The sequence below is a fragment of the Mirounga angustirostris genome, unplaced genomic scaffold (genome assembly GCF_029215605.1).
Source record: "Mirounga angustirostris isolate CCGP_5_RB_7025 unplaced genomic scaffold, mMirAng1.0.hap1 SCAF_11, whole genome shotgun sequence".
Classification (NCBI taxonomy): domain Eukaryota; kingdom Metazoa; phylum Chordata; class Mammalia; order Carnivora; family Phocidae; genus Mirounga; species Mirounga angustirostris.
Genome location: NW_026991719.1, coordinates 31534142 through 31561446, shown reverse-complemented (window position 1 = coordinate 31561446; position 27305 = coordinate 31534142). Strand labels below are relative to the sequence as shown.

At 36.0% G+C, this 27305-nt stretch overlaps 1 protein-coding gene across 1 annotated transcript in view; it reads right to left on the bottom strand.

The window, feature by feature from the left end:
- The window catches only part of CFAP47 (cilia and flagella associated protein 47), a 495620-nt gene that overhangs the window by 183464 nt on the left and 284851 nt on the right, over positions 1-27305 (bottom strand). Inside the window, exons 46-49 of the mRNA XM_045873173.1 lie at positions 7893-7900; positions 1867-2063; positions 795-938; positions 18-191 (exon numbers count right to left, since the gene is read on the bottom strand). Of these exons, the coding sequence (XP_045729129.1) occupies positions 18-191; positions 795-938; positions 1867-2063; positions 7893-7900 (523 nt within the window). The remainder of the gene's footprint in view (positions 1-17; positions 192-794; positions 939-1866; positions 2064-7892; positions 7901-27305) is intronic.

Below are 27305 nucleotides of genomic sequence, written 5' to 3'. Positions count from 1 at the left end.
TTAAAAAGAAATCTTACCTTAAATGTTTGGATGGTCTTTGTATAATTGGGCACCATTATGGGTTTATTTGTCATCTTCCCTACTTGACAGTCTATAGTGATATGTTCCAAGGCCAGGGGTCTTTTTCCAATCCCTTTTATGTCAAAGACATACTCCATACCATCTACTTCATTTTGTAGAGTAAGTCTGCCCTGTGACAAATCAGCCAAATTTCAGCTCTGTAGGAGTCACAGTTGGATGTCAAACATCTCTGCTATCCTATTAACTTTGAATCTGATTAATGAAATGAGCTTTCAAGGAGGTATCAGTCACTGACTTTTCTAGTTTATGTATAAATACTTCTACTGAATGAATAAAGATGAATTTCCTGTGAAAAGCTCTGTGTTTCTCTTTGCTTTCTCTAAATGACAGAGTTTATATAGGCATTCTCATACATAGCAATTATATGCGTTTTTATGTCCTTGTCAAAGAAATATGTCTTAAGAAAATATTCTCTGAAGTACCAACTACCTTAATGAATAAAAACAAAGGAACAATGATTTTACTTTGTTAAACGTGTTATGTAAAAATAATCTAGACGTAAGTACTGGCAGCCAATGGCATTGTGAATTCAGAAATTTTATCCCTCAAGTTAAAAGATTTATTAAAGTTTCAAGCAGAGTGAATACTAATAATCAAAAGCATAGAGTAGATAACTTTTTTGCAAAAAGGTTTATCATAAATTATAAAGGTTAATATCATACAACAGTTTATTGACAAATTAATACTAGGAAAAAAAATCAATGAGTTCATACCATAATCTCACATTCCAAAATAGGTTTGAACGTAAGGGGATACTGCACAGTTTCACCTGGTCCAACATATAAAACAGAAGGTCCATAAAACCATTCTCCTTCTATAGTAACTTGACATTTCCATTCATTCTTTGTCTTATTACTCTAAAGCATGAAAAATAATATAGAAAAATATCAGAAGGGTGATGTTGATGAAGCTGAATTACGTATTAATTCATGTTACTTTTAATAAAATTATATATTGTATTTTAAATTCCATTTCATGAGAATCACCATTTGAAAGTCATAGTTGTTAAGAACAACTATCAACAATGTGAATATACAGCATAAGGATGACTATCTATGCTTTCATTGTCATATAGAAGCATTGTCTAATAGGTTGATCCATGGGTTATTTAATATTTAAAGAAATATTTGTTTGAATGATTAATTACTGTGAAAATTATAAACTGGTCTTAGAATTACACATTCTACTCCTAATTATGGGGAATCTATCTGGTAGATTGCTCAGATAGCAAAGCTTACACATCTCATCAGAACAAATTTTTGTGCTTTGAGCAGACTTTTCTTAAATCTTTAATAATTAAACAAACAAAACCAATTTCTAGTCTAGAAAATTCAACATTCCTTACAAATATATTACCTTCTTCTATGCTGTAGTGTCACTTTGAGAGCCAAGCTACAGCCAGTCATTGTTCTTAGTGCCCATGAACCCATCTTAACTGTGAAGATCACAACTGAATTTGAAGCAGAGATTCTCGAGATCCTAACTGCCTGGTAGAGCCAGGAATTCCCTTTTGAGTGGGAATGTGACGATAAGTTAAGGAAGTTGGAGTTATTTTTTGAAGGAAAGAGATCCAACAGAAGTGATTAGTGCGGTGCGTAACATGGTAACATTTATATTGAAGAATAAAGCTCTGTCCTCAATGTGGAGAAATAAATGGCAGCAGGTAATGCCATTAGAAATTCTAATAGTTCAAAATGAGAGGTTTGGAGAACTTTAATTGAGACAGTGGCAGTGGGAATGGAGAAAAGTAGCCAAAAAAAATAAGTAAGTATAAGTACCACTTACTACTGGAATATGTTGGGTAAGGGCTTCAAATGCTGGTGTTTCAAATTCAAACCTGGCTTCTGGACGTTCTTCATTTACCACACCTTCAATGCAATAGACACGCACATCATGCCGTGATATCAGCAAAATTTTACAAGGGTAGCGTCCAGGACTGAGAGGAACAAATCGTAAAGGAACTAGAACAGATCCATCTGCAACTATTAAAAAATGTTTTAAATAGCTTAGTTATTTTTGGTGGCATAAGTCCTAAAATTCATTTTGGAGTAAAGCAATATTTAATACTACTGTATTTAATTATATTGTATAATCTAGAAGAAACTAGCTTATCCTGAAGTAACACATTACCCTTAAATCGCCAGAGCATAACCACAATAACAGAATATATCTTGTGCATAGGTCATAGGAAGGTCTACTCCATAAAGTCACTCAGGGACCCATGTTGTGAAAGATACCACTATCTTCCAGGTGTACCATCAGGGACACCTCTCTTCCTTTGTTGACAGGTCAGGGGAAGAAAAGTGGCTAGAAGCTTGCTCAAGGGCTTTCCAGTGCTCAACTTAAAAGTAATACACATTACAGATGACCCTTGAACAATACAGGTTTGAACCACGCAGGTCCACTTATACGTGGGCTTTTTTCAATAAACACAGTACAGTACTAGAAATGCATTTTCTCTTTCTTAGGACTTTCTTAATATTTTCTTTCCTCTAGCTTACTTTACTGTAAGAATACAGTATACAATACATACAGCATGCAAGCTGTGTGTTAGTCAACTCTTAATGCTATTGATAAGGCTTCCAGTCAACAGTAGGCTATCAGTAGTTAAGTTTTGGGGGAGTCAAAAGTTATATAAGGATTTGTGACTGTGCGAGGGGTAGCTGCTCCTAACACCTGTATTGTCCCAGTGCCAACTGTACATTTAATTGGCCAGAACCAACCACATGGCTCTATCTAACTGAATGGGGGCTGAGAGACAGATATATGGAATATTTGGTGAGCATTATTGTTTGTTACATTTCTATGACTTAGGGGTACTCTGTCCCCTAGTAATCAAACTAATTTGCAGCTTGACCAGCAATTGGAAATAATTTTTCCATAGTTAATAACCAAGGGAAGCAGAGGTATGCCCAATTAATACTTCTCATATCACCTTGTTACACCATTAACCTTAAGTCAACAGCTAATATCAGTTCTTACAGCAGGCAGACTATACATATTGGCCTTTCCTTCTAAGCAACACTAATTTATTCTCTGAAGGTCACCATTTTCTTATTTCCATGAAATGAGAAAATAGTTATAAAAATCTCTCAATGCTAAAATAGGATGTAGTATAAGAGTTTAATGCACATTTCACTGCTAATGGCAAATTTTTTAAGTAATAGATAAAAAACAAATGATTAAAAAAAAAAAAGTTCAAAGCCTGATTCTATAAGAGGAATTTCTCTGAAACCAAGAAAACAAATCAAGCCCATCAATCAATGGACCAGACAAGTAGTATGACATTAATTAGCTATAATTTTAATTCACTCACATTTAGCACCTCAAATGTTAAAAATGGCAAACCTGTTTTCAAATACACTGAAGTTTATGCCAAGAAAACCAGCCACATCTGCAAGAACATTAATTGCCTTAAATCATTTTAAAATCAAATTGAGGATTTGTATATGTGTGTTACCTGTTAGGTGTTATATATTATAAAAACATATTAATTACATATTATATAGCATGTTGCATATTGTGTATTGCTATATGTCATATATACTATATATAATGTTAGTATTATACATTGTATATTAAAACACACTGACAGTGGATCACATTTGAAATCTATATTACATCTAACGGAAGTTCAAGATTATCAGCTGGTCTAGAGGGAAAACAAAGGCTGTCAGAATGTTGTTATTTTTATTCCATCCTATTCAAGTACAGATTTAATTTTAGAATAAAATTTTTTCTCGTCGAAAAGGACTCCAGGCACATTTTATCATCTGTTATTCATTGATTGTTTTCATTCTGAGAGAATTGTTTGAGTTGTGGCAACATCATTTGAACAAACCAGGTGAGATAATCATCTGATCAAAATTTGTTGCTTTATTAACAGAAATAAAGAAACCTCATTGTTCTCTTTCACAAACAGACTGAAATGAAAATATTTAGATTAGGTAATTTAAATAAAATTAAACTGCTTAGAATAGGAAATTTAAGCAACTCCAACTCAACAGTAATTAACTATTCTCATCAAAGATAAAGAATCACTAGCCATTTAATAGTAAACAATAATTGAAATGCACAAGTCCCAGTATAAAGCTTCTATCAGAGGCTTTATGTTCTACACTATTTTCCTTTCCCTAAAAATATCCACTTCCTAATGATAGTGAGTCTGAAAGTGAAAGCCAAGGACATTCTTCAGTGTACATTTTCCAACTCATGAAATGTTCATGAGTAAAGACCCTAAGGAATGCACGGTGCCAGCCTCTTTCTTTGCCAGTCCGGAAAGGAATCCATCGTAACAGTGGAGTTCACAGTAAGATAGTTCTATTTTTGAAGATGTACTGATAAAATCATATGCATCGTTTCTTAAACATCCAAAATAATTCGATTTGAGTAATAAACATAAATAGGAGTATTATCATCTATTATAAATAAGAAGTCACTTCTGTTTCTGCATCCCTTCAGATGTAAAATAGCAGCTGTAGAAACCATTTTGATCTTTAGAAACTTGGAAATTTTACTGGCCACATTATGCCATCATACCATCATTGTTTTTAGGGGCAGGTTTTCTCAAAGTCCTTTCCGAATCTGCACTGGAGCAGATACCATCCATGCCCTGCCACGTCCCCTGGGCATTTAAGTCCGCCCTGCAGGCAAATGGCTTTATGGAAAACTTCTTTCTCTCTGAGCATAGGAAGGTACTCAGCCCTCATGTGGATCAGGCCAGAAGTGATAGTTCATGCCTACCTTTGCAATCCTCAACAAATAATGTATCAAATTGGTAGAAAATTAACCCAGGGTCTTTGACCTTTAGTAGGGATAACTCTGAGGTGAATTCTACATGAACTCCTAGAGATCCCCAGTGCAACTGAGCCCAAATTGTTAACAGTGGCAACTGCCCATTAACACTACCTGAATTGGCTTCTCCTTGCTCTCTCACACTCCTACCTATGGTTCCTGAGATCACCTCTCAAACTACTTGCTCTCAAGGCCTAGTTTCAGGGTCTGCTGCTGGGGATCCCCCAACCAAACACACACCGTTAGGCCCAAGAAAGAGAACTTCCTGTCCAGGGCCTCATGTTTTCTAGGGCCTTTGAGTGTCCTCTGTCATCGTCTCTCTGCACATGCAAGGAGTACATGGGCCCATTGGGACAGGCCTCTAGGCAACCCAGCCGCATCCATGTTCCCAGTTCATGTGATGCCATAATTCACAGTCCAAAGAGTTGGATCCCATTCCAGGGCTTGCACAGGACTCTTCTCTTTGACAGTCCTCTCATCAGAACACTCCTAGAATTGCAGCCTAAGACGTGGCTATCAAGGGGAAGATGGAGACCAAACTTAATTACGTGGGCTGAGACATCCACAAATTTGTACATGAGAACCCCTTGTTGAAGGGGTGTTGAAGTTGAAGGAAGGAAGAGAACAGAGTGGGCATTTGGCCAGGGCCCAGCTATTCTGTGCTATCATATTCTAGTGCAAAACTCTGAGGTGGCCCAAAATTCTAAATTCAAACGTGGTCTTACAGCTTGGTTTAAAGTTATATTTGTCAAGGTGGAATAATATAATCTATTTAAAAATTTGTTAGTTTGATTTACCACTTAAAAAATTTAGACATATGGCATATGGGCTCTCATTTGTACATTCGACCTGGTATCACCTATGTTAGGAACAATCTGGACCTGTCCTTTCCATCCCTACTCTACTCAGATGCTCAGATGTAGCTCACCTGGTGCCCTTCCCTCACAGATGATCCTGGTAACTGTGGCAGTTCCCAGGGTTCTATGATTAAAGATAACCAAATATATCTACATTTACCAGATTACAGTTACTGAAGGAAATAAAGGAAATAAAGACAGACTCTCTCTAGTGAAAGAATACATAATTTTATATGACATTAGCTACTAGAAGTCAGTGTGCTCTATAGTTTTTGAAATAACCCATAAAAGTATGCTGCACTCAGATCCTAGGAAAGGTCATGGTTGGCAGAATAAGTCAATACTGCTCTTTTGGTCAGCGATCACTACGAAAACAAACTACCTCAAAACTTAGTGGTTTAAAGAAATGACCATCTATTTGCTCATGAGTCTGTGATCTGACCTCATTTGGGAAGGCTTATCTACTTTATGTGGTATTAGCTGGGCTCACTCATGATTTGGGACCTCAACTAGGAATTCTGGCCAGGAGCTCTCTAATCTATGAGATGAGCCAAATATACTTCATATAGTACATGAAAAGTACTAGCTGCAAAAGAAAGCCCTAATATATAAATGGTTATCATATATCTGCTACTTTCACATTCCTTAGTAAACCACTGGCCAAAGCAAGTCACATGGCCAAGACCAGGGTCAACAAGGAAGGGGAGACTACATAAAATATGTGTACAGGCAGACGTGATCCACTTGAGCTTTACTGAAACAATCCACCGTGTCTTAAGTGCAAAGAAAGACACATGTATAAAACTAGTAAGGTGAGAATTAAAAATCCCATTTTCAAGTTTTAGCTCCCTTTCCTATATTGTGTGACCTTGGGCAAACAATTTAAAGAGTCTTTTTTTTTAGCATATAAATTCTTAATCTGGTTAAATTAAGGAGTAAGATTTAATCAGTGGCTTTTAAACATCTTATTTTTTGGCTTGGGGGGGTACTGTGTCTGAAAAATACCTAAGACAGAATCTCAATATACAAATATAAAGCCAAGTAACCTAGAGTTGATCTGGTTGAAGTAAGATGAGAAGCTAGAAGCTTCCATTCATTTCCACAGCCCCCCTATAGACAAACAAAAGCACTTTAAAGGAATGTCAAGGCTCTATAGAATATAATTTGATTAACTCACCTCTACTAGGTTTCTTTCTGCCTTAATATTTCATGATTAGATGAAAGTACATCAGAAATTTGGAAGAGACTGAGTAATACAGTAAAATGGTTATTAACTTCTATAGTTATTTAGGTATATTATTAGCAAGCATATCTTAATTCAGAAAATGAGGTACCAAGAGAATTACTATATTTATGATACAAATCAATTTACATAAATGAATTTATAATAAATATTTGTTGTAAATTAATGCATGAGTAATTATATTTTCCCATTTGCTAATCCCACTTCCATCTACTACTAGAAAGTTTCAGTGCAGATTTTTTTTTTCTATTCTACAAATAAAAAGACCAAATCACATGCTAGTTGGAATTTTCCCATTTTAGTTACTTTCTTATGTTCTTATTGGCACATGAGCACCTGCCTCACAAATACTCAGGTAAAGTAAGTGATAGACTCATTGCGTGCTAACGATTGCTCATTACTGAGCTTCCTCATTTAATATCAAAAACATGAAGTATGCCATAGACTTCACATAAACAAGGAAAGGATTCATCAATTACAAATTTTAGAGTGTGTTTGATTTATTTTGTAAAATGTCTTTTTTTTTTAAGATTTTATTTCTTTATTTGAGAGAAAGAGAGACAGAGACAGAGCATGAGCAGGGGGGAGGAGGCAGGGGGAGAGGGAGAAGTAGACTGTCTGCTGAGTAGAGATCCCAGGACCCTGAGATCATGACCTGAGCCTAAGGCAGACACTTAACCGGCTGAGCCATTCAGGTGCCCCAAATGTTTTCTTTAGTAGAAGTGTAGTTTAGTATCATCCACTCAGGAAAAACTGTTTTCTGAAATGACTTGCTGCTTAAATTGTTAAATTTATTATACTATTCAATAAAGTAACAGCAATTTAAAATGATAAAGACCCACATTATTTATGGACAAATTCAGTTTTTGAAATACTGGTTAAAATGGATTTTATCACTTCAAAAGAGGCCCAACTACTTTTGCTTCTCTATCACCAGGAAGATCTCAAATAATATAACATTTAAGGGTGAAAATAGAGGGATAAAAAGAGATACAAAAAGGAAAAAAGGAAGAAAGGAAGAAGGAAGGAGGATAAAAATAAAGAAGAGGGGGAAGTAGGAATCAAAGAAGGAAAAAGAAAGTTTGGGGGATGCTAAGAGAATGGCATATGACCTTTATTTTCCTGACCAATTCTAAATGGCTGAGAGCACTAGACTTTTTTCCCCATGAAGTTTTTTAAGTATCCGTAACCAAGAAAGACTAGTGTGCAGTCCCCTGTCAGATTTTGCTGAAAGGCAATACTTGCACATCCTCACAGGTGCCCTAAAGCATAGGAAGAAGTCCAGAGAGAGAGATCAAAGTGCAGGAATAACTGAACGGCAAAAATTGACAATTGTTTGCAGCAGAGCTGCAGTAGGGCTTAATCAGTAGAGGAAAGCCTAACCTCATTAATTGTGTTGGTCAAGTCTGGTAGGGCTTTACTAACATCCTGTCAGCTTGACCTTCCAATTACTGAAAGAAGTATAATAAAATCTCCTACTCTGAGGGTTTGTTCATTTCTCCTTCCATATGTGTCAAATTTTGCTTTACACATTTTGAGATTATGTGGTTAGGTGGAAATAAGTTCGGAATTTTTCTCTACATTGGGTGATTTTTTTAAAAAAATTAATATATTTATTTGCTTTAAAGTCTACTTACTCTAATATATTTATGTCAGCTAATTTTTGATTAGTATATACATTACTAGATATGTACATTTCTAGATATCTTACCAGGTAATTTTGTCAACAGCATAAAGCTGCATTTCACTTTCTATTCTCAAAATATCAACTTTCACAGTTTAGTCTGTTTATATTTATCATGATTAATGATATATTTGTGTTGAACATCTCATATGGTACCTCTCTGTACCACAACCTTCCTTTAATTCTTCTCTGTTCTTGCATTCTACTGGACTCATCAAAGTTTTCTTTTTCTTTTATGCCTCTACTGGTTCAGAAATTATATATTCTGGGGTGCCTGGGTGGCTCAGTTGGTTAAGTGTCCGACTTTCCCTCTCAGGTCTTAATTTTAGATTCGTGAGTTCAAGCTCAGTGTTGGGCTCCATGATGGGCATGAAGCCTACTTAAAAAAACATGGGCGCCTGGGTGGTGCAGTCACTCGGGTGTCTGACTCGGTTTCGGCTCCGTTCATGATCTCACGGTCTCTTAGGGTTTGGGGATTGAGCCCTCAGTCAGACGCTGCATTCAGTGCAGAGTCTGCTTAAAAAAAATAACTCTCCCTCTCCATCTCCCCCCCTCAAATAAATAAATCTTAAAAAAAAAATTATATATATCCTATCTCTCTATTTTTTGGTTGTCCCAAGTTTTCAACATTTACACTTTATAAAAAATGTATTAAAATTGTTCAAACCTCTTTCTCCCAAATGCAAAAACCTTACATGTCTGATGGCAACACCCATCCCCCTGATAAAGTTATTATCTAGTACTTGAGTTCACTTTGCTTTTAGAACACCTGAGTTATTCATTATTATTTCCATAGTCAATGCTCATTGAGATTTACACACATTTATTGATAGTTTTAATAACCACTATTACTGGATCCTATTTCTTTTTTCTGAATTCAATTTCCTTCATTCCGAAGTAGGTTCTCCATTTGTTCTTTTAGTAAGTATCTATGAGTTTTAAATTGTCTCAATCTCATTGTTGGACTGGAAATACTTTTATTTCATCCTTACTCTTGAGTGATAGTTTACTGGGATTTAAAATTCTAGGCTGACAGTTAATTTGCCTCAGCACTGTAATTCCACATTCTTCTGGCTTCTATTCTTACTGTTGGGAATTCTACCTTTGCTATAATTTTTATTCCTTTGAAAATCGTGGTTTTTTGTCTTGTTTTTCAGAATTTCTCTTGTGTTTGTCCTTCTATAGTTTCACTATAACCCATTTAAGTGTGAATTTAGGGGTCACTCTCTTATCTTTTAGCATTAATAGAATCATTTCTGCCTTTTCTTTTCTCGTTTGCTTGTATAAAAAGGAGAGGGGTATCTCTCCGAGGTGGTCACTTGTACAGAGTCTCAGCCTCCTTTTACTTTGCAGCGATTTCTTAGATCTGCATGTGGAGGTAACTCGGTGCATCCCCGTGGGCCAATTTCCTGTAGCAAAGAAGCACCCATCTATTAGATGTAGGGAGGATAGTGTCTTACATCCATTGGCAGTTTTCAAATAAGCTTGGGAAAATTGACGTTTTAGAAAATTGCATTATCTTCCTATTAATGGATAAACTCTAATGTCACCAGTAACATGAACCACAAATCACTTGGACTCTTCCCATCTCTGTACATGCTAGATTCTATACAGCCTTGGTAGAATGACGTTCCTCCACATTTTCCCCAATGGTTACAGTCATTTTAATTCCAGGGGGTTTGGATCTTCAAGAGGAATGCAGAAAAAGAAGTCTTAGTAAGAGGGCCTCCTTAGAAAGTATTTCACATGGATTCATTTCCTCATCAGAAAAAAGTTTTAAAAGACACCTACTATGTGCCAGAAGGGATGCAATAAGGAGGTGGCTTCCAAGTTTTCTGGTAGGTGCAGATAATAAATTTCTGAGGAAAAGACAGATTATGGGACTAGACTGTTTCCTCTTTATACTTAAATTTTCTTTTAATTAGGCATGAACTGTGGAGGCTATTAAATGTGTTTTTCAATCAGGCCACATCAGCTCAGTAATTACTGGGAATTTCTCAAAGGACTTATGTAAATGGATGGCTGTTATCTTTCCTTTCCATTGCCACTGAATTTTTGAATTTCTGTATGTATTCATGGATCATTTAATGGAAAATTAGAAGAGAGCTTATTATGGAGTTGCAGCTTGCCAATATTTTAACTAGGAAATTGTCTCTTCTTTCTACATAATTTTTTAAGACAAAATTTCCAAAAGAACTGAAACAAAATTTCTAATTAACCCCTCCATGAGGAAGGAGCAAAAGATTATTGATGGTAAATTAACTGTCTTTTGAATTTTCAATTCCAAATACCATAAACTTTCTCTAACTGTCATATGTTAAAAATAAAATCTGTTTTAAACAGAGTTGATTTATAAGTTCTCATAGATTGATTTACTAAGAGTGCAAATTAGTTTAAGCTGTTAGCAAGCCAATAAACAACACATTCCCTAGGACTTAAACTAGGGGAAAAGGCTTATGCAATTTTTGATTAAATGTCTTCCTTAATGCATTATTGCATAGCATATGTTCACTATTGAAGATCTAATAGAAAGATTAAGATGCCATTTAAAGTTCACATTTGTTTTTGCTTTCAGGCTCTATGTCCGTAGATAAAAAACAATAAAAAGCAAAGTGGGAGACATTGATAGACTGAAAGTATCTTACAATAAAACTGTGAGGATAAATAATATATACACAGTCTTGGATATTACAATTATGTTGACTTGGTTATAGCAAATTATTTGAATTAAAGTATGTTTTCTTTGATAATACAGGACACAATCATGTTTCATTAATGTATGGCGTGAAGACGAAAGAACCTGGGGCTGGCAGAACCCCCAAATGTTAGGACAAGACACAGATTAACAACTGAACAAGCTGGAAACTTTTACTCTGGGAGGACAGGTATGGGAAAGGCAGCCAGACGAGAAAGGAGAATTAGTCACACATTTGTGACTGGGATTTTCAAAAATAGAAGTGAAATTATAATCAAGTATGTGGACCAGAGATAAGAAAAACTAGGTCTGATTGATGTCAGAGACCTGTACTACAGCCAAGAAAGACAAGGGATCCCAAGTTCAGAGGCAAGATTCTTCTTTGAGGGAACTTGGGCTGTCTAGGCCAAGAGTAGATGGCAGGAAGAGTGAGTATACCAGTACCTAGTGAGGGAGTCTGAAAACAACTAGCTTGGATTTTAAGAAACAGAGTAGAAACTTTTACCTGGGTACTGAAACACAAGGGAGAGAGGAAGATGCATCACAAGGATGGGAGCATAGAAAGGAGCCAGGGCTGACAGATTAATATTACAGTAGAACTCATGAGACTGCAGGCATGACAGGGGAGACTGGTGGACAGCACAGATGGGTGCCTAGATCCCAGGTCTCAGATGAGAGCAGGCTCAGGACCTGGGATGAAGTTTGTGAGCAGAGATGGTAGGGGAAAGGGAAAGAAACTGGATATTGTCTATGAAAGCTGCTGACAGTGTAACAAGAATTCTTTAAAATATTAACAGTAAGACAACATTGCTGTATGGCATCCATTTCACCTGCTTCCTGAGATTCCCTTGGTTCTGCCACCTCCAGCAACCTCAGCTACTTGTCCCGCCTCCATGTTCCTCAGCCTGAGGATGACCGGCAACTTCCTTCAGAACTAATGGAGCCAACCCCTTGGCTGCTGCTTGAGGGACAGGTAGATCAGTCCCAAATTCAGAATTTCTGGCTCCTCTTGCCATGGTAGGGCATGGAACCTGGCATTCTGTGGGGCCAGGGAAGGCCACCTCAAAGCCAAGGGCCATTAACTCCCATGGAGTAAAATCTGGCAAATAGGTACAGGAGACAGGAGGTAAACATGAAGACAAAACTCCTTACCTTCCTCTTTCACAATGATTGCTAGGGGCGCTTTTCACATAGTTTTTCAAAGTGATACCTGCTGAGCAACCTGTTGCATCTATTCATGTAGGTAAATAGTGGACAGTGAGAAAGCCGCTCAAGCATCATTCATTGTTTTGCTTCCCATTCTTCCCTTGTTTCTCTTTTCTCCCCCTCTCATTGCCCTGAGTTTGCACCTCCCAAGTAAAGCATCAGTATTTAATTCTTGCATCAGGCTTCATTGTCTAGGGGACTCAAACTAAGATAATCACTAACCTAAGAATAAAGAGCAATGTGACTTTTTAATGCAGCATTGCATAACGGAAAAAGCAACAAAGACTTAGACTTGGGTGCTTACTCAGGAGACTTGATGTGACCTCTTACATGGCCTCCTAAAGGGATTTTAATTTTCTGGGCCTGACTTTCTCCATTTGTAAAATGGAGATGTCAAGTGGTGGCATTACACTGCACAGCAATGGATCCCCAACTCTAATATGTGGATTAACTCTGACAGTGATTTGGAAGGAAACTTTTATTTTTTTATACATTTATTTATTTATTTGAGAGAGAGGAGGGGAGGGGCAGAGGGAGAGAGAGGCTTAAGCAGAGTCCACGCTGAACACAGAGCTTGAAGCTGGGCTCAATCTCACAACCCTGAGATCACAACCTGAGCTGAAACCAAGAGTTCGATGCTCAACTGACTGCACCACCCAGGCGCCCCACTTCCAATAAATTTTTTTTTTAAGTAGGCTCCATGCCCAGTGCGGAGCCCAATGCGAAGCTTGAATTCACCAGCCTGAGATCAAGACCTGAGCTGAGATCAAGAGTCAGACACTTAACCGACTGAGCCACCCAGGCACCCCGGAAACTTTTAAAATACAAGTTCCTAGACCTCTTCCAACCTGGGAGTGATTCAGTAGGTCTAGACTTGGATCTGGAAACTGTATTTTGTAAAAGACATCCAGGTGTCCCTGATGTATAACCAGGGTTGGCAACTAACAGCAACGTGGGGAGAGCACAGGCTTCAGATACTGCAATTCTCAAATCACTTCCATTTGTGTCAGAAATCCAACTAAAACTGCAGGGACCATAGAGGGAGTTTGTTGACCCACTAATTGGCAATATACAGAAGGAATGACCACCGTTACAATGATATCATCCAGAAATACACCTGAAATCTTAAGATGTCATCCTTCTTTCTCTATGCTGACCTCATTCTTGGAGACTCTACCCACTTACCCCAGACTTTTATTTTACCAGCTTAGCAGACCTGGGGGGGAAAATAAATCCCTTTTCCAAAATTCCAGCAAAGGTCCCAAGTCTGACTGTCCCTAAATCAACTGTGGACAACTGAAGCCCTGAAACAATTTTTGTAACCAGGTGAATAAACACTCCAGTGATGAGAAAGTAAGGAGACAAGCACTTATCAGTTTGAGTTGTGTATAAGGGTTCTCATGTGCCCAATTGCTGTCATTTCTACTAGTCCATAAGCTTCCTGAGGACAAACAGTATGATTTCTTCATCATTTGAATTCCCTTAAAACAAATCCAAATGAATGAGTGAAATGCTTTTAAATCTTCAATAAAATATAATGAAGTTTCTAACAAAAATACAAAACATATGAAGAATGGAAGAGGTACAAGTACTATAATTAAACAATAAACTTTTAGGACAAATAATTAAATGAAATGCAACACAGCTTAGATATGGATACAGATATAGATTATTAATTAAATCATTTTTATTTATCCTTTAAAATCATTTTTATATGTGAGAAAATATATACTATGCCCAGAAAAATCAATCTAAGCTATCAATCCTCCACAGAAATTCTTTATTTTTTAAGTTTTTTTTCTCCACAAAAATTCTTTCCTAACTTTCCCAGGAAGCATTTCCAGTTCTTTCTCTCCATATTAAGATTTACTGGAATCACACAATTACAGCTCAAATATTGTGTTAAAGATCTATATATCACTGTATAATTTCCACCTCAAAAATCACAATGTTAACTGGAAGTCTAAAATCTCTCCTTAAGTCAGAGAAAGACAAATATTATATGATCTCATTTATATGCAGAATCTAAAAAACAAACAAAAAAATGAACAAATAAAAAAAAAACTAGAAACAGAACCACCAATACAAAGAACAAACTGATGGTTGCCAGAGGGAGGGATGGGGAGATGGGCAAAATGGGTGGAGGGGTCTGGGAGATACAGGCTTCCAGTTATGGAATGAATAAGTCATGGAGATGAAAGGCACAGCATAGGGAATACAGCCAATGATATTGTAATAGCATTGCATGGTGACAGATGGGAGCTACACTTGTGGTGAATATAAACCTGCAGCATAACATATAGACTTGTCCAATCACTATGTCATACACCTGAAAATAATGTAACATCATGCGTTGGGTATACTTCAATCAATCATTCAATCAATAAATATAAAATTTCTTTTTCTGAAAAAAACCAAGGTTGTTGGCTAAAAATAAAATTTTTTAAAAATGACGTTTCTAAAGGGGATTTTATACAAAAGGGAGACACTCAGTGTTCCAATCAGGTTACAACCTGCCACAAGTCAGGCAAAGAAAAGAACTGAAGAAGAGATATCCTGAAATGGAAAGAGACAGGAGTGAACATTCTCAGCAGCTCAGTCATTTGCCCACCCAAGGGTGGCTTGGGCTGAGGCCAGAATACAAGAGCACATGACCCAATTTTCTGACTCAGCTGAGGAATCTGTGAGCAGTGATATGAATTGAGGAGAATACTCTGATCAACAGGACTGATCCCTACACCCAGTAGTGTGATTAGGGAAGAGCCTCAAAAGGTTCAGTTATTGCCCATGAATACATTCTCCAAAGGTGATGCATTATCAGTGACCCAGATTAGGATAAAAAGTATTACGGAAAGCAGGATAATCAATAAAATATAAATATCAATGGTCAGACCTAGAAATTTGTATATAAGATGTTAATAGGTTTATCTTTTAAGTGCCCACTCACCTGCTGACCACTGAAACTACATAGTTTCTTCTTTCACTCTATCACCAGACCCCCTTTTCCTAATGGTAGATCCCAACTATGCTTCTACATGAAGTCAGTTAGGTACACCTGGGGCAGCCCTCCACATCCCAGAGGTGGTTACGAGGCACCTCTCTGAGAAAAGACAAGATTATTATTTCCTTCCACAAGAGCTGTGATCACACCAGCTGTCATGACACTTATTAAAACACAGAAGAGAGAGATCAAAATATCTTAAGCATAACGGACAAAATGAAAATTCTCTAAGATTCTATGTTTAATGGTAAAATAAAGAAACTTAGTAACATAGGATTGGTAAATAATCATAGACATAATACTGAAAAGAAGCTAACTTCAAATACCTTCATTATGTTTTATTACACCTATGTGTGATATTACAATAGAATGTGCCACTGGTTCCCATTCATTGCATTCAAATGAGTACTACAATTGCCCATAAACTTAAGAACAAAATTCCATTTCAGACACTGTTTTTCCACTGACTTTTATTTTTAAAAAATGAAGTTTTTTCTGTTCACCAAAAAAAAAATGATATAGCAACAACAAAGAAAACTGCAATTTTCTAAACTACATTAAGTACATACCTAACTACTTTCTTGATTTCTGAATTTCACTATACTAAAGTTCTGTGCATTAAATTTAATACACCTTAATTAAAATCACTTCTGAACCCCCGTGCATGAAAATATAAAATGAATTCATAAAATAAAATTGTACCTTCAATTTATTTTTCCAAAAAATAAGAAAAAAAAGTGACTATTATACCAGAACTTTCAAATATTAGAATAAAAATTGATCAACCAAGGAGATAAGAACATGTAATTATTTTCAATCAGATATTATATGGATAGAAACAACTGATATAAAAGAGAAATGGCTGAAAATTATAAACAGAGCTAACAATTATACACATCTAATATGTCAGTCTAGTCACTAACAATTTGTAGACCATTTGAAACTGAAAACCAGATGCTGGGCCTTTTTTATTGAAACAGTGAAGTCAAAGTTTGGGTTAAGTTCTCATTTGGCTAGTCATATTTCTCCATACCACAATCACTGTCAACACATCTAACTAGCTTGTTATCCAAAGAAGTAATACCCTGAGTCACAAGATTGAAAGAATAAGACACAGAAAAGCGACAACCGATAATGAATATGTCACTCAGAATATGCCCCAAGGATGGCAAACACTAGGGACAATTTTCCACATCAAATTCTGAAAGACAAGGATCTTCTCTATTGTGGTCACTGCTGTATCTTGGGTGCCTTAACATTGCTTATCTATACACAGTAAGCTCTCAATAAATATTTGTTGAATAAAGTATCCCGTAATCTAGCAGCTTTGTTCCAAAGAGGCTAAAGATCATATGTTCTAGAGTGAATTATGCAATTATGTCACTATCTACTTGATTCTAGTTAAATTGCTTACCCTCTCTGTGTTTCAATTTCCTCAGCTATAAAATGTGGAAGCTGGGCTAAATCAGTAGCTTTCAAATTATATTCATCAGAATCCCAGCCTCATGAGAATGTGCTTCATGAACCATTGCTGTGTTATAATAACAGGTCAGCGGAGGACAAGCAGACCAAGTTCTGAAGCATCTTCTCTGGTTTTGAACAGAGAAGCTTTCTATTTACCTGATTTAGATATTGGGTGTTTCATAATATTTCAACCTCCCTCCCTAAACAACTCTTGTTATTGTTAATATATTCTTAAATAATCAGTGGGTCAAGAAAAAATCTCAGGAAATTAGAAAATACTTTATGACTAATGAAAATAAAGATTAAACATACAGACGCTTACAGGATTAAGCTCAAGTAGTAATTTATAGCTGCAAATGCCTATAGGGAATTTTATAACTATAAATGCCTACAACAAAGAAGAAAAGTGATCTGAAATCAAGACCCTAAACATTCACTTTAAGACACTGGAGAAAGAAGAGCAACCTAAACTGAAAGAAAGTGGAATGAAAAAAAATAAAGATTAAAAGAGAAACTAATGAAATAGAGAAAACAACAGAGAAATCACTGAAACCAAAAGCTAGTTCTTTGAAAAGATCAACAAAATTGACAAACATTTAGCTAAATGGAACAAGAAAAAAAAAAGAAAATATTCAAATTATTAGAATCAGAAATGGAAGTAGGGACATTACTTCTGCCATACAGAAACAAAATGGAATGTAAGAAAATGGTATAAACAATTGTATACCAAAAATTACACATTTTAAGTGACACAAACCACTGAAACTGCCTCAAACAGAAAGAGACAATCTAAACGGATCTACATAACAAGTAAAGATACTTAATGAGTAACTAAAACTCTCCCAACAAAGAGAAGCCCATGGCCAGATGGCGTCACTGATGAATTATACCAAACACTTAAAAAAGAATCAACACCAATCCCTCTGAAATGCTTCAACAAAAATAAAAGAGAAAGGAACATTTCCTAACTCATTCTATAAGGCCAGTATTACTACACAGACATCATAAGAAAAACTGTAGACCCAAATTTCTTTTTTTTTTAAAGATTTTATTTATTTATTTGAGACAGAGAGAATGAGAGAGAGCATGAGAGGGAGGAGGGTCAGAAGGAGACGCAGACCCCCCGCTGAGCAGGGAGCCCGATGCGGGACTCGATCCCGGGACTCCAGGATCATGACCTGAGCTGAAGGCAGTCACTTAACCAACTGAGCCACCCAGGCACCCTAGACCCAAATTTCTTACGAATATCAAAGCAAAAACCAATGAAAGGCTAGCAAATAGAATTCGGCAACATATAGAAGAATTATCGGCAACATATAGAAGAGGTGCTAGGGATGCCATAACAAAATACGATAGACTAGGTATCTTATAAACAACACATTTATTTATCACAATTCTGGAGGCTGGAAGTCTAAGAATGAGGTACCAGAAGAGTCAGGTGAGGACCCTCTTCGGGGTTTCAAATTTCTCTTTGTATCCTCACATAACAGATAGGGTGAACTAGCTCTCCGGGACAACTTTTACAAGGATACTAAACCCATTCATGAGGGCTGTGTCCTCATGACCCAATCACCTCCCAAAGGCCATACCTCCTAATTACCATCACCTTGGCCATTAGGTTTTCAACATATGAATTCTGAGGAGCCCAAAACATTCAAACCATGATATTTATCACAGGGATGCAAGGTTGGCTTAACATCCAAAAATCAATGAATACACTATGCTATAACAATAGAGTAAAAGAAACAAAATCTACATGTTTATCCCAATTATGCAGAAAAATAATTTGAAAAAATACAATGCACTTTCATGAGAAAAGCACTCAACAAACTAGGAAGAGATGGGAACTTCCTCAACCTCATAGAGGGCACCTATAAAATACCTACAGCTATCATGATGCTTAATGATTAAAGACTGGATTCTTTCTCCATACATTCAAGAAGAAAAGAATGTCCCCTCTTATTGCTTCTATTTAACATTCTACTGGAGGTATTAACCAGATCAATTAGGTAAGAAAAAGAAATATAACCAATCCATTTCAGAAGGGAAGATGTAAGACCATCTCTTTATGCATATAATATTATATTGTATATAGAAAATCCTAAGGAACCCAATAAAACAGAATTTAAAAAATCGATCCATCAAGGTTACATGATACAATTTTAATATACAGCAATCAGTTGTATTTCTATACATTTGCGATGAATAATCCAAAAATGAAATTAAGAAAACAATTCCATTGGTAATATCATGAAAAAGATTAAAATATTTAGGAATATATTTAACAAAAGAAGTACAAAACTTTTACTCTTAAAACTACAAAACACTGTTGAAAGAAATTAAGGAATATCTAATGAAATGGAAAAATATTTTATGGTCATGAATCACAAGACTTAATATTGTTAAGATGACAATCCTCGGGGCGCCTGGGTGGCTCAGGTGGTTAAGCATCTGCCTTCGGCTCAGGCCATGATCCCAGGGTCCTGGAATCGAGCCCCACATCGGGCTCCTGGCTCAGCGGGGAGCCTGCTTCTCCTTCTCCCTCTGCCTCTCTCCCTGCTCATGCTTTCTCTCTCTCTCTCATATCTCTGTGTCTCAAATGAATAAATAAAATCTTAAAAAGAAAAAAAAGATGACAATCCTCTCCAAATTGATTTATAAATTCAATGCAATACCTATCAGGCGGCCAGTTGGCTTGCTTGCAGAAACTGACAAGTTGATTTTAAAATCCGTGTGGAATTGTGAGAATATCAGAACAGCCAAACAATCTGGTTAAAAAAGGGCAATGTAGTCGGACTCACACTTTCTGATTTCAAAACCTACTACAAAGCAATAGTAATCAGAAAAATGTGATACTGGCCTAAGGAAAGACATATAGATCAATGGGATAAAATAGAAAACCCAGAAATAAACCACGTTATTTATGGTCAACTGGTTTTCAACAAGGGTGTCAAGATACATTAATGCAGGAAGAATAGTATTTTATTTTTATTTAAAGACCCATTTATTTATGGGGCACCAGAGTGGCTCAGTCGGTTGAGCATCTGCCTTCAGCTCAGGTTGTGATCCCAAGGTCCTGGGATCGAGTCCTGCATCGGGCTCCCTGCTCCTTGGGAGCCTGCTTCTCCCTCTGCCTCTGCTGCTACCCCTGCTTGTGCTCTCTCTCTCTTAAAAAAAAAAGACCCATTTATTAAGAGAGAGAGAGAGCACAAGCAAGTGAGGGGAGGGGCAGAGGGAGAATGAGAGGGGAAGCTGACTCCCCACTGAGCGCTGAGCCTGATGAGATGCAGGGCTGGATCTCACAACCCTGAGACCACAACCTGAGCCAAAACCAAGAGTCGAATGCTCAATCGACTAAGCCACTCAGGCACCCCAGAAGAACAGTATTTTCAATGAATGGTTCCAAGACCAGTGGGACAGCCACATTCAAAAGAATGAAGTTAGACCCTTACCTCAAACAATATACAAATATTAACTCAAAATGGACCTAAATGTAAGGACTAAAGCTATAAAATTCTGAGAAGAAAATAGAGCTAAATTTTCATGCCCTCAAATTTGGCAGTGGATTCTGAAATATGATATCAAAAGCAAGAAACACAATCACCAACACAAATAGATCAATTAGACTTCAAAGGACAGTCTCAAGAGAGTGAAAGGACAACCCAGAGAATGGAAGAAAATATTTGCAAATCAAGTATCTATCTGATAAAGTATTGTACCTCAAGTATAGATAGAACACTTGTAAATCAAGAAGAAAAGGACAACTCAACTTAAAAAATGGGTACAAGATCTGAATAGACATTTATACAAATGATCCATAAATAGCCAATAAGTACATGGAAAGAAGCTCAACATGCTGAGGCACCAGGGAAATGCAAATCAAAAGCACATAAGATACCATTTCTACCCACTAGGATCACTAAAATTAAAAAGTCAGATAATAAGGAGTGTTGCTGATGATGCGGGGATACTGGAACACTCACACACTGCTGGTAAAATGTAAAATGGTACAGTCACTTTGGAAAACAGTCTGGCAGTTCCTCAAATGTTTAAACATAGTCACCATGTGACCCAACAGTTCTACTTACAGCTATATATACACACCCAAGAAAAGTGAAAACGTATGTTCACCCAAAAATTTGCACAAAAATGTTTACAGCAGCATTATTCATGGTAGGGAAAAGGTAGAAGCAACCCAAATGTTCATCAACTGATCAGTGGAAAAACCAAATGTGTTAGTCATACAATGGAATATTCGGCCATTAGAAGGAATGAAGTATGGATACATGATATAACATGGATGAACTATGAAAACATTATGCTAAGTGAGAGAAGCCAGTCATAAAATACCACAGATGACATGATTTCTTTAATATGAAATCTCCAGAATAGGCAAGTCTATGTAGAGAGAAAAATTAATGATTGCTTAGGGCTGGGGAGAGGGGTAGATGAGAGGGAGTTGATAGCTAAAGGATACTGAGTTCCCTTTTGAGGTGATATAAATGCTTTAAAATTGACTGTGGTAATGGTTACTTGTATCTATGTAATATATTGAAAACCACTGAATTATACACTTTAAATAAACTGGTGAACCGCATGGTATGTGAATATCTTAATAAAGTTATTAAAAATGAAATACATAAATAAATAGAAGAATAAAGCTTTAAGCATGAGTATAGATAAATATCCTTTTATTTTTTGCTTGATGTAAATTCAGATTTATATCAGGTATTTATAAGATAAGTATTGTCTTTTATGATTATAATTACAAGTCTTCTTGAAAGGTAGACTATAACAGAAACGATTACATTTATAATTAAATATAAACTTAAAGATCTCAGATAGAGAATATGTTCTCTACTTTTCCTGGGTTTTGTTCTTCTTGATCTTATGAGATTTAAATGTAGTATATGGATTAGTAATTTCCTTCTGGAATTTAATAACATTCTTTTATACACTGTATTTGGACTTGATGATTTACAATTGTGGCAATCCTATATGAAAAAAACATTTGAATTATATTTCTAAGTGAATTAAGGAACTATTTCAAAAAGCTTTTGTAAATTTAAAAGGAGTTTAAAAAAAAGTTTAACAAATATATCACCACAAGTTTATAGCTCTTTTGAGAAAAATGAACAGCACATTTCTAAGATTAGGTGATTTGGTGATGTGGACAATAAAGTATAGTGGATTGTTTCAATTTAACTCAGTTTAATCATTAAACCTAACATTTTAATTGGTACTCTGTTAAATGAAATTACTTTTTTTCTATTTGAAATGCATTTGTGGCTATTTGATGTAACTTGGAGATGTAGGGTTTATTTGTCAAAAACAGCTAATAAATTTTAAGCAGGAATTTTGATTTTTATTGCAACAATTCTGCAGTCTTATTTTCATACTGAAGGATAATTTAGCCATTAAAATAATATATTTAATCCTTATAAAGTGGATAGAAACACATATAGGGTTAGTTATAAATAATAAATTTTTAGTATAGTTTATAAGCACATTACATATTAAACTGCTGTCATGGAAAGATTTAGTGAATATTTGTCACCTATTAGACCGCTAATTATTAGCAAATGTTAGAAAAGTCAGAAAATTGGATTCAAATGGGAGAAGGTACAGGAGAACAGTGTTCCTACAATATGCACTTCCAATATGTCTGCCACATATCCCTTGAGAGAGAACAAGAAATTGGGTCAATGTAAAATACTAGAAACTGAAGAGATAACCTTAGAAATGAAGGTTTTGAGCTCTGTGTAAGTGATCAGCAAAACCAGCCTAGAGCATTTTGTTTGAGTGTTCTTGTACATATTTTTCACGGAGGGCACAAAACACACAGGACCCTCTATATTAGGGAGGTAATAAGTGTTCCTGGATCCACTGGAGATTTCCTGTTTACCTATACCCTTTTAAGGTCCATAAAACTCTTCCTGTCCATAAATTTCAACATCCCCAGAGCCACAAGTAGATGAGAGTTTAAGTCAAGACCTACAACCAGGTAAAAGTCTAGGTTTTATGAGGCCTGAGGCTTTTAAAATATAGGGACCTTCTTCAAGAGAAAGAACATAAAATCGCAAATATAAAACTAGATAGAGACTAAGAAGGGGGGGTCAAAAAAGTGAAAAATCATAAAATTTATGTCTTTGGTAGTATAGTAAATCTGCCTCTGAAATCACTAAATGTCTCAGTAATATCTCATGGTCAGATTTAATAGTTCTAGTGCCTAGAGGTGAAGTACTTTAAGGGAGACAAGACTAGAGTATAATTAATAGCCAACATTTATTAGGTATATCATATAGCATTTAAATTCTTAACATATGTCATCTCATTAAATCTGCACCTCATTGAGAAGAAATAGATGTGATTACTTTTTCCATTTGTGAGGTACTGATGAAGACCTGAATCATTAACAGTGGGAGTAGAGAAGAAAAGGAAATAAATTACAGAAAATTTAAAACTACAAGATGAATTGTAGGTATGAGCTCAAAAGAGAGAAGCTTCAAGCAGTATGCCCAGATTTCTAATATAAGAGACAGGGTGGATATATGTCCCACCATATGAAAAGATAAAGATTATATGCTAAGGAACAAATCAATGGAGAATAATAATAATACATTCATTTTGAATCTGAGGGATAAATCTCTCTATTTGTGTATCTATTTGCATACACACACACACACACACATATATAGGTAGGCATGTCAAATGCCTCTGAATAAGTTGAAAATAGAAGGAAAAGGGTGGGAATAAAGATAAACATTAGGGATGTTAATGGTAGTTTTAACTATAGGAGTGTACAGAATCTCCTATAGGATACATTAAAAGTAATAATAGGGGCGCCTGGGTGGCTCAGTTGGTTAAGCGACTGCCTTCGGCTCGGGTCGTGATCCTGGAGTCCCGGGATCGAGTCCCGCATCGGGCTCCCTGCTCGGCGGGGAGTCTGCCTCTCCCTCTGACCCTCCTCCCTCTCATGCTCTCTGTCTCTCATTCTCTCTGTCTCAAATAAATAAATAAAATCTTAAAAAAAAAAAAAAAAAAGTAATAATAGCCCCAGTAAGACAAGTAGAACCTTGAAGATTACCATATTGTTGGAGTAAACAGAATAACTCACGAAACGATTAAGAAGAAATCTTATCAAGGGGATGGAGAAGAAATGCAGGGAATAAGGATATATAGCCTTATCTCAAATATCTAGAATTCTGAGTAGATGCCTAATCATCCAGGTCATATGCAATAGAGATCCAATAAGATGAAGACTGAGAATGGCCCATTGGATTTGGCAATTAGAAAGCAACTAGTCATTTTACTATAGTGGTAGAGCAAAAGCCAGATTTGAGAGGTTGAGAACTAGTCATGCAAGAATAGAAACTACAAATGAAGATAGCCCTACTCAGAAGTATGTTTGTCACGGGAAAGGTATGAATGTCTTTAGTTTTTGAAGCTTGAGAAAGTTTGAGAGCCAAAAGTGAAGGAACTACTCTCAAAGAAGAAGGAGCTCTGATAAATGATGGAAGAGCCCAAGAACAGGTTATCTGGCATAAGTTAAAAGATGCACACAGCAAGGTTGATAGAGTAGATTCCTATTATTTGGAGATTGAGGGGGAGGTGATAAGGGGGTTAAGGAAGAGTGTGTGCTCATGTAGCCCCCTTTCCTCCGTGACAGAGGTGACAAAGTCATTTGTCCAGTGGAGGTTGGAGATGGGAAAAAACTGGAGTAAAGAGGATGCTTGAGAAGGCCAGAAACTGTGTGGAAAGGTCATGCAAGAGTCCATGGATAAGCAAGATGCCCAGATGGGATCTGAGACAGAGTATCTATTTGGAGAATTAAATGAGAAAAACTATAAAACCAACTGTCACAGTGCTTTGCATATTGTTGGTGCTCAAAAAATATTAGACCTACTCCAGTCCACTAACAACAAAGGAGTCACAGGATCTTTGAGACTTATGAGGTGGGACAAGTAATGTCTTTCCCATGGGAAAATGTTGTCATGTGTGTACATCCATGGCGTCTGTGGAGATGGATGCATCTACTTGTGTGCACACGCACTTTCTCTACAGCTCCATCTCCTTCAGTTGAAAGCATTATAAGGTTAAAAGGTGGGATGGGAAAAATAATACCTTCCTAAATCATGGAGCTAAAATAAATACGGATTTAAGTCGATTATTTTAAGTAATTACAATAATAGCTATTGTTAACCAGAAATGTGGAAGTTTCATTAGGAATTTCAAAAAGGTAAAGACTGATCGGCAGCATTAATATGAATGGGCAGAAGACGGCCACTTCTCAATACCTCAAAACTAGTGCCTTCTGATGACATTAGAACTTCAAGAGATTATAAAAATGACCCACCTCCACCCCTTTCCTGAAATTAGCAGGAACACTGGGCTATCTCTACTTCTCCAGATAAATACTTGTCATTTCTTTCTCCATGCCACCTATAGAAAAAAGGAAAGAAAAGAAAAGAAAAGAAAGGAAAAGAAAAGAAAGGAAAAGAAAAGAGAAAAGAAAAGAAAAGAAAAAAGAAAAGAAAAGAAAAGAAAAAAAAGATTTAGGAGTACCTGGCTGGCTCAGTTGGTAGAGCATGTGACTCGTGATCTCGGAGTTGTGAGTTTGAGCCCCACACTGGGAATGGCGATTACTTAAAAAAATAAAATCTTAAAAAAAAAACAACCCAAGATTTCTTTCTATATTACTGTATTGAATGCTAGGAATTTGTTGGTTCTCTTCAGAGTGGCTTATATCACAAAGGTAAGCTTTTTTTCCCCCACAAAGATAAGTTTCTTAAATGCTTAACTCTACAATTCTTGGTCTCAAATTCCAATAGAATGTTATTTATTAAACTTAAAAAGCATATGTTCCTTTTTCATTAATGAAGTCCACTGCTTAACAATAGAATGTACACTGCACTGTTGAGGCTATGTATTTTATTTGACCCGCTATGATCCTGAATTAGAATATTCTGTTTTTGTAAACTTAATCCTTTTAAATGTATGCTGAAGGAAGTGGAAACAGAAACCTGGGCTGCAAGCTTCTTCAATAAAGTCAACTGCATAAAAAATCAAGTTAGACAGGAGCCATGATATGCAAACTGTATTTTAAAACTTTCGTGCATGATCTTTTAAAATTTATAGCTCTATTTTTCTTAATTCTCACTATAATCTTCTTACTGAAATGGATAGCTCACAACTGATACAAAAGAAAAATATTAGCCTTTGAAAATTATCTCAGTGAAAGGCTTTTCAATACAGATAACTTTATACTTATTTATAATTAAACAGCATCTTAAGATGCCAATTTTCATTGTTTTGCCCAAAGGAATTGATGCTCAAGAGTGTTGAGTGAATGGCTCAATAAGTGAATTGTTTGGACTGGGAATCCTAGTTGGGCTTATAATACACACAACTTTATCCAGTTATCTCAAAGGGGTTAAAAAATTATCATAATAAAATCTTCATTTAAAAATTTAATAGTACATTGAAAAGCTGTAGGTAACAAAGATTAAAAAAAAAGAAAGACAACAACTTCACTTAAGAACTGTCACCAGCCTGATGGCTGATGAGTTAAATATACCCTCACAGCTGTTGGGTGGACTTAAGCTTCTTCTTTTTATTGTTTTGATTTTGAATGTTTAGATAGGACGCCTACTCTCCAGTTTGTTCTAGGCTCCATTATCCTTCTTGCCTTAGACCAGAGCTAATTCATTAATCCTTGTTACATGCTTGGCCACTTAGAATTTGAATCTGGGATCTCAGATCTCCTAGGAGGGTAAAATGAACAGATTATCCTATAACCTTATCATTTGTAACCACTGTTTCTGATTTAGAAACATTATATAGTTAAAACAAAGCCTTAGGAAAAGAACAAAGGAAAATGTAACAAAACATAAATTAGCAACAATAAAAAGTAGGATCCATGACACTTGAGTTATGATACATTGTGGGAATAGCCCTAGTAAAGAAATTATAACCCTAATGTTATCTACCAGCTTGGAAAGAAGTGAAATGAAAACAAATTAATTTTGGATACTTTAAATTATTTTGTCACATTGTTTACATCCTATTGCTCATATTTGATAATGTGTATTTATTAATATTCTATTAAATCTGGGTTAGTCCTTCCTAATTACAATCACAGAATAAAAGGGTACCAGGAGACCAGGAGTAAATATTCAACTATTAAAGGCCCTAGTCCAGATCAAAGATAAATCACTCATAAATAACACACTGTCTCCTCTGATATGATCTTGCCACCAACAACCCTCCTATCCTTTAAA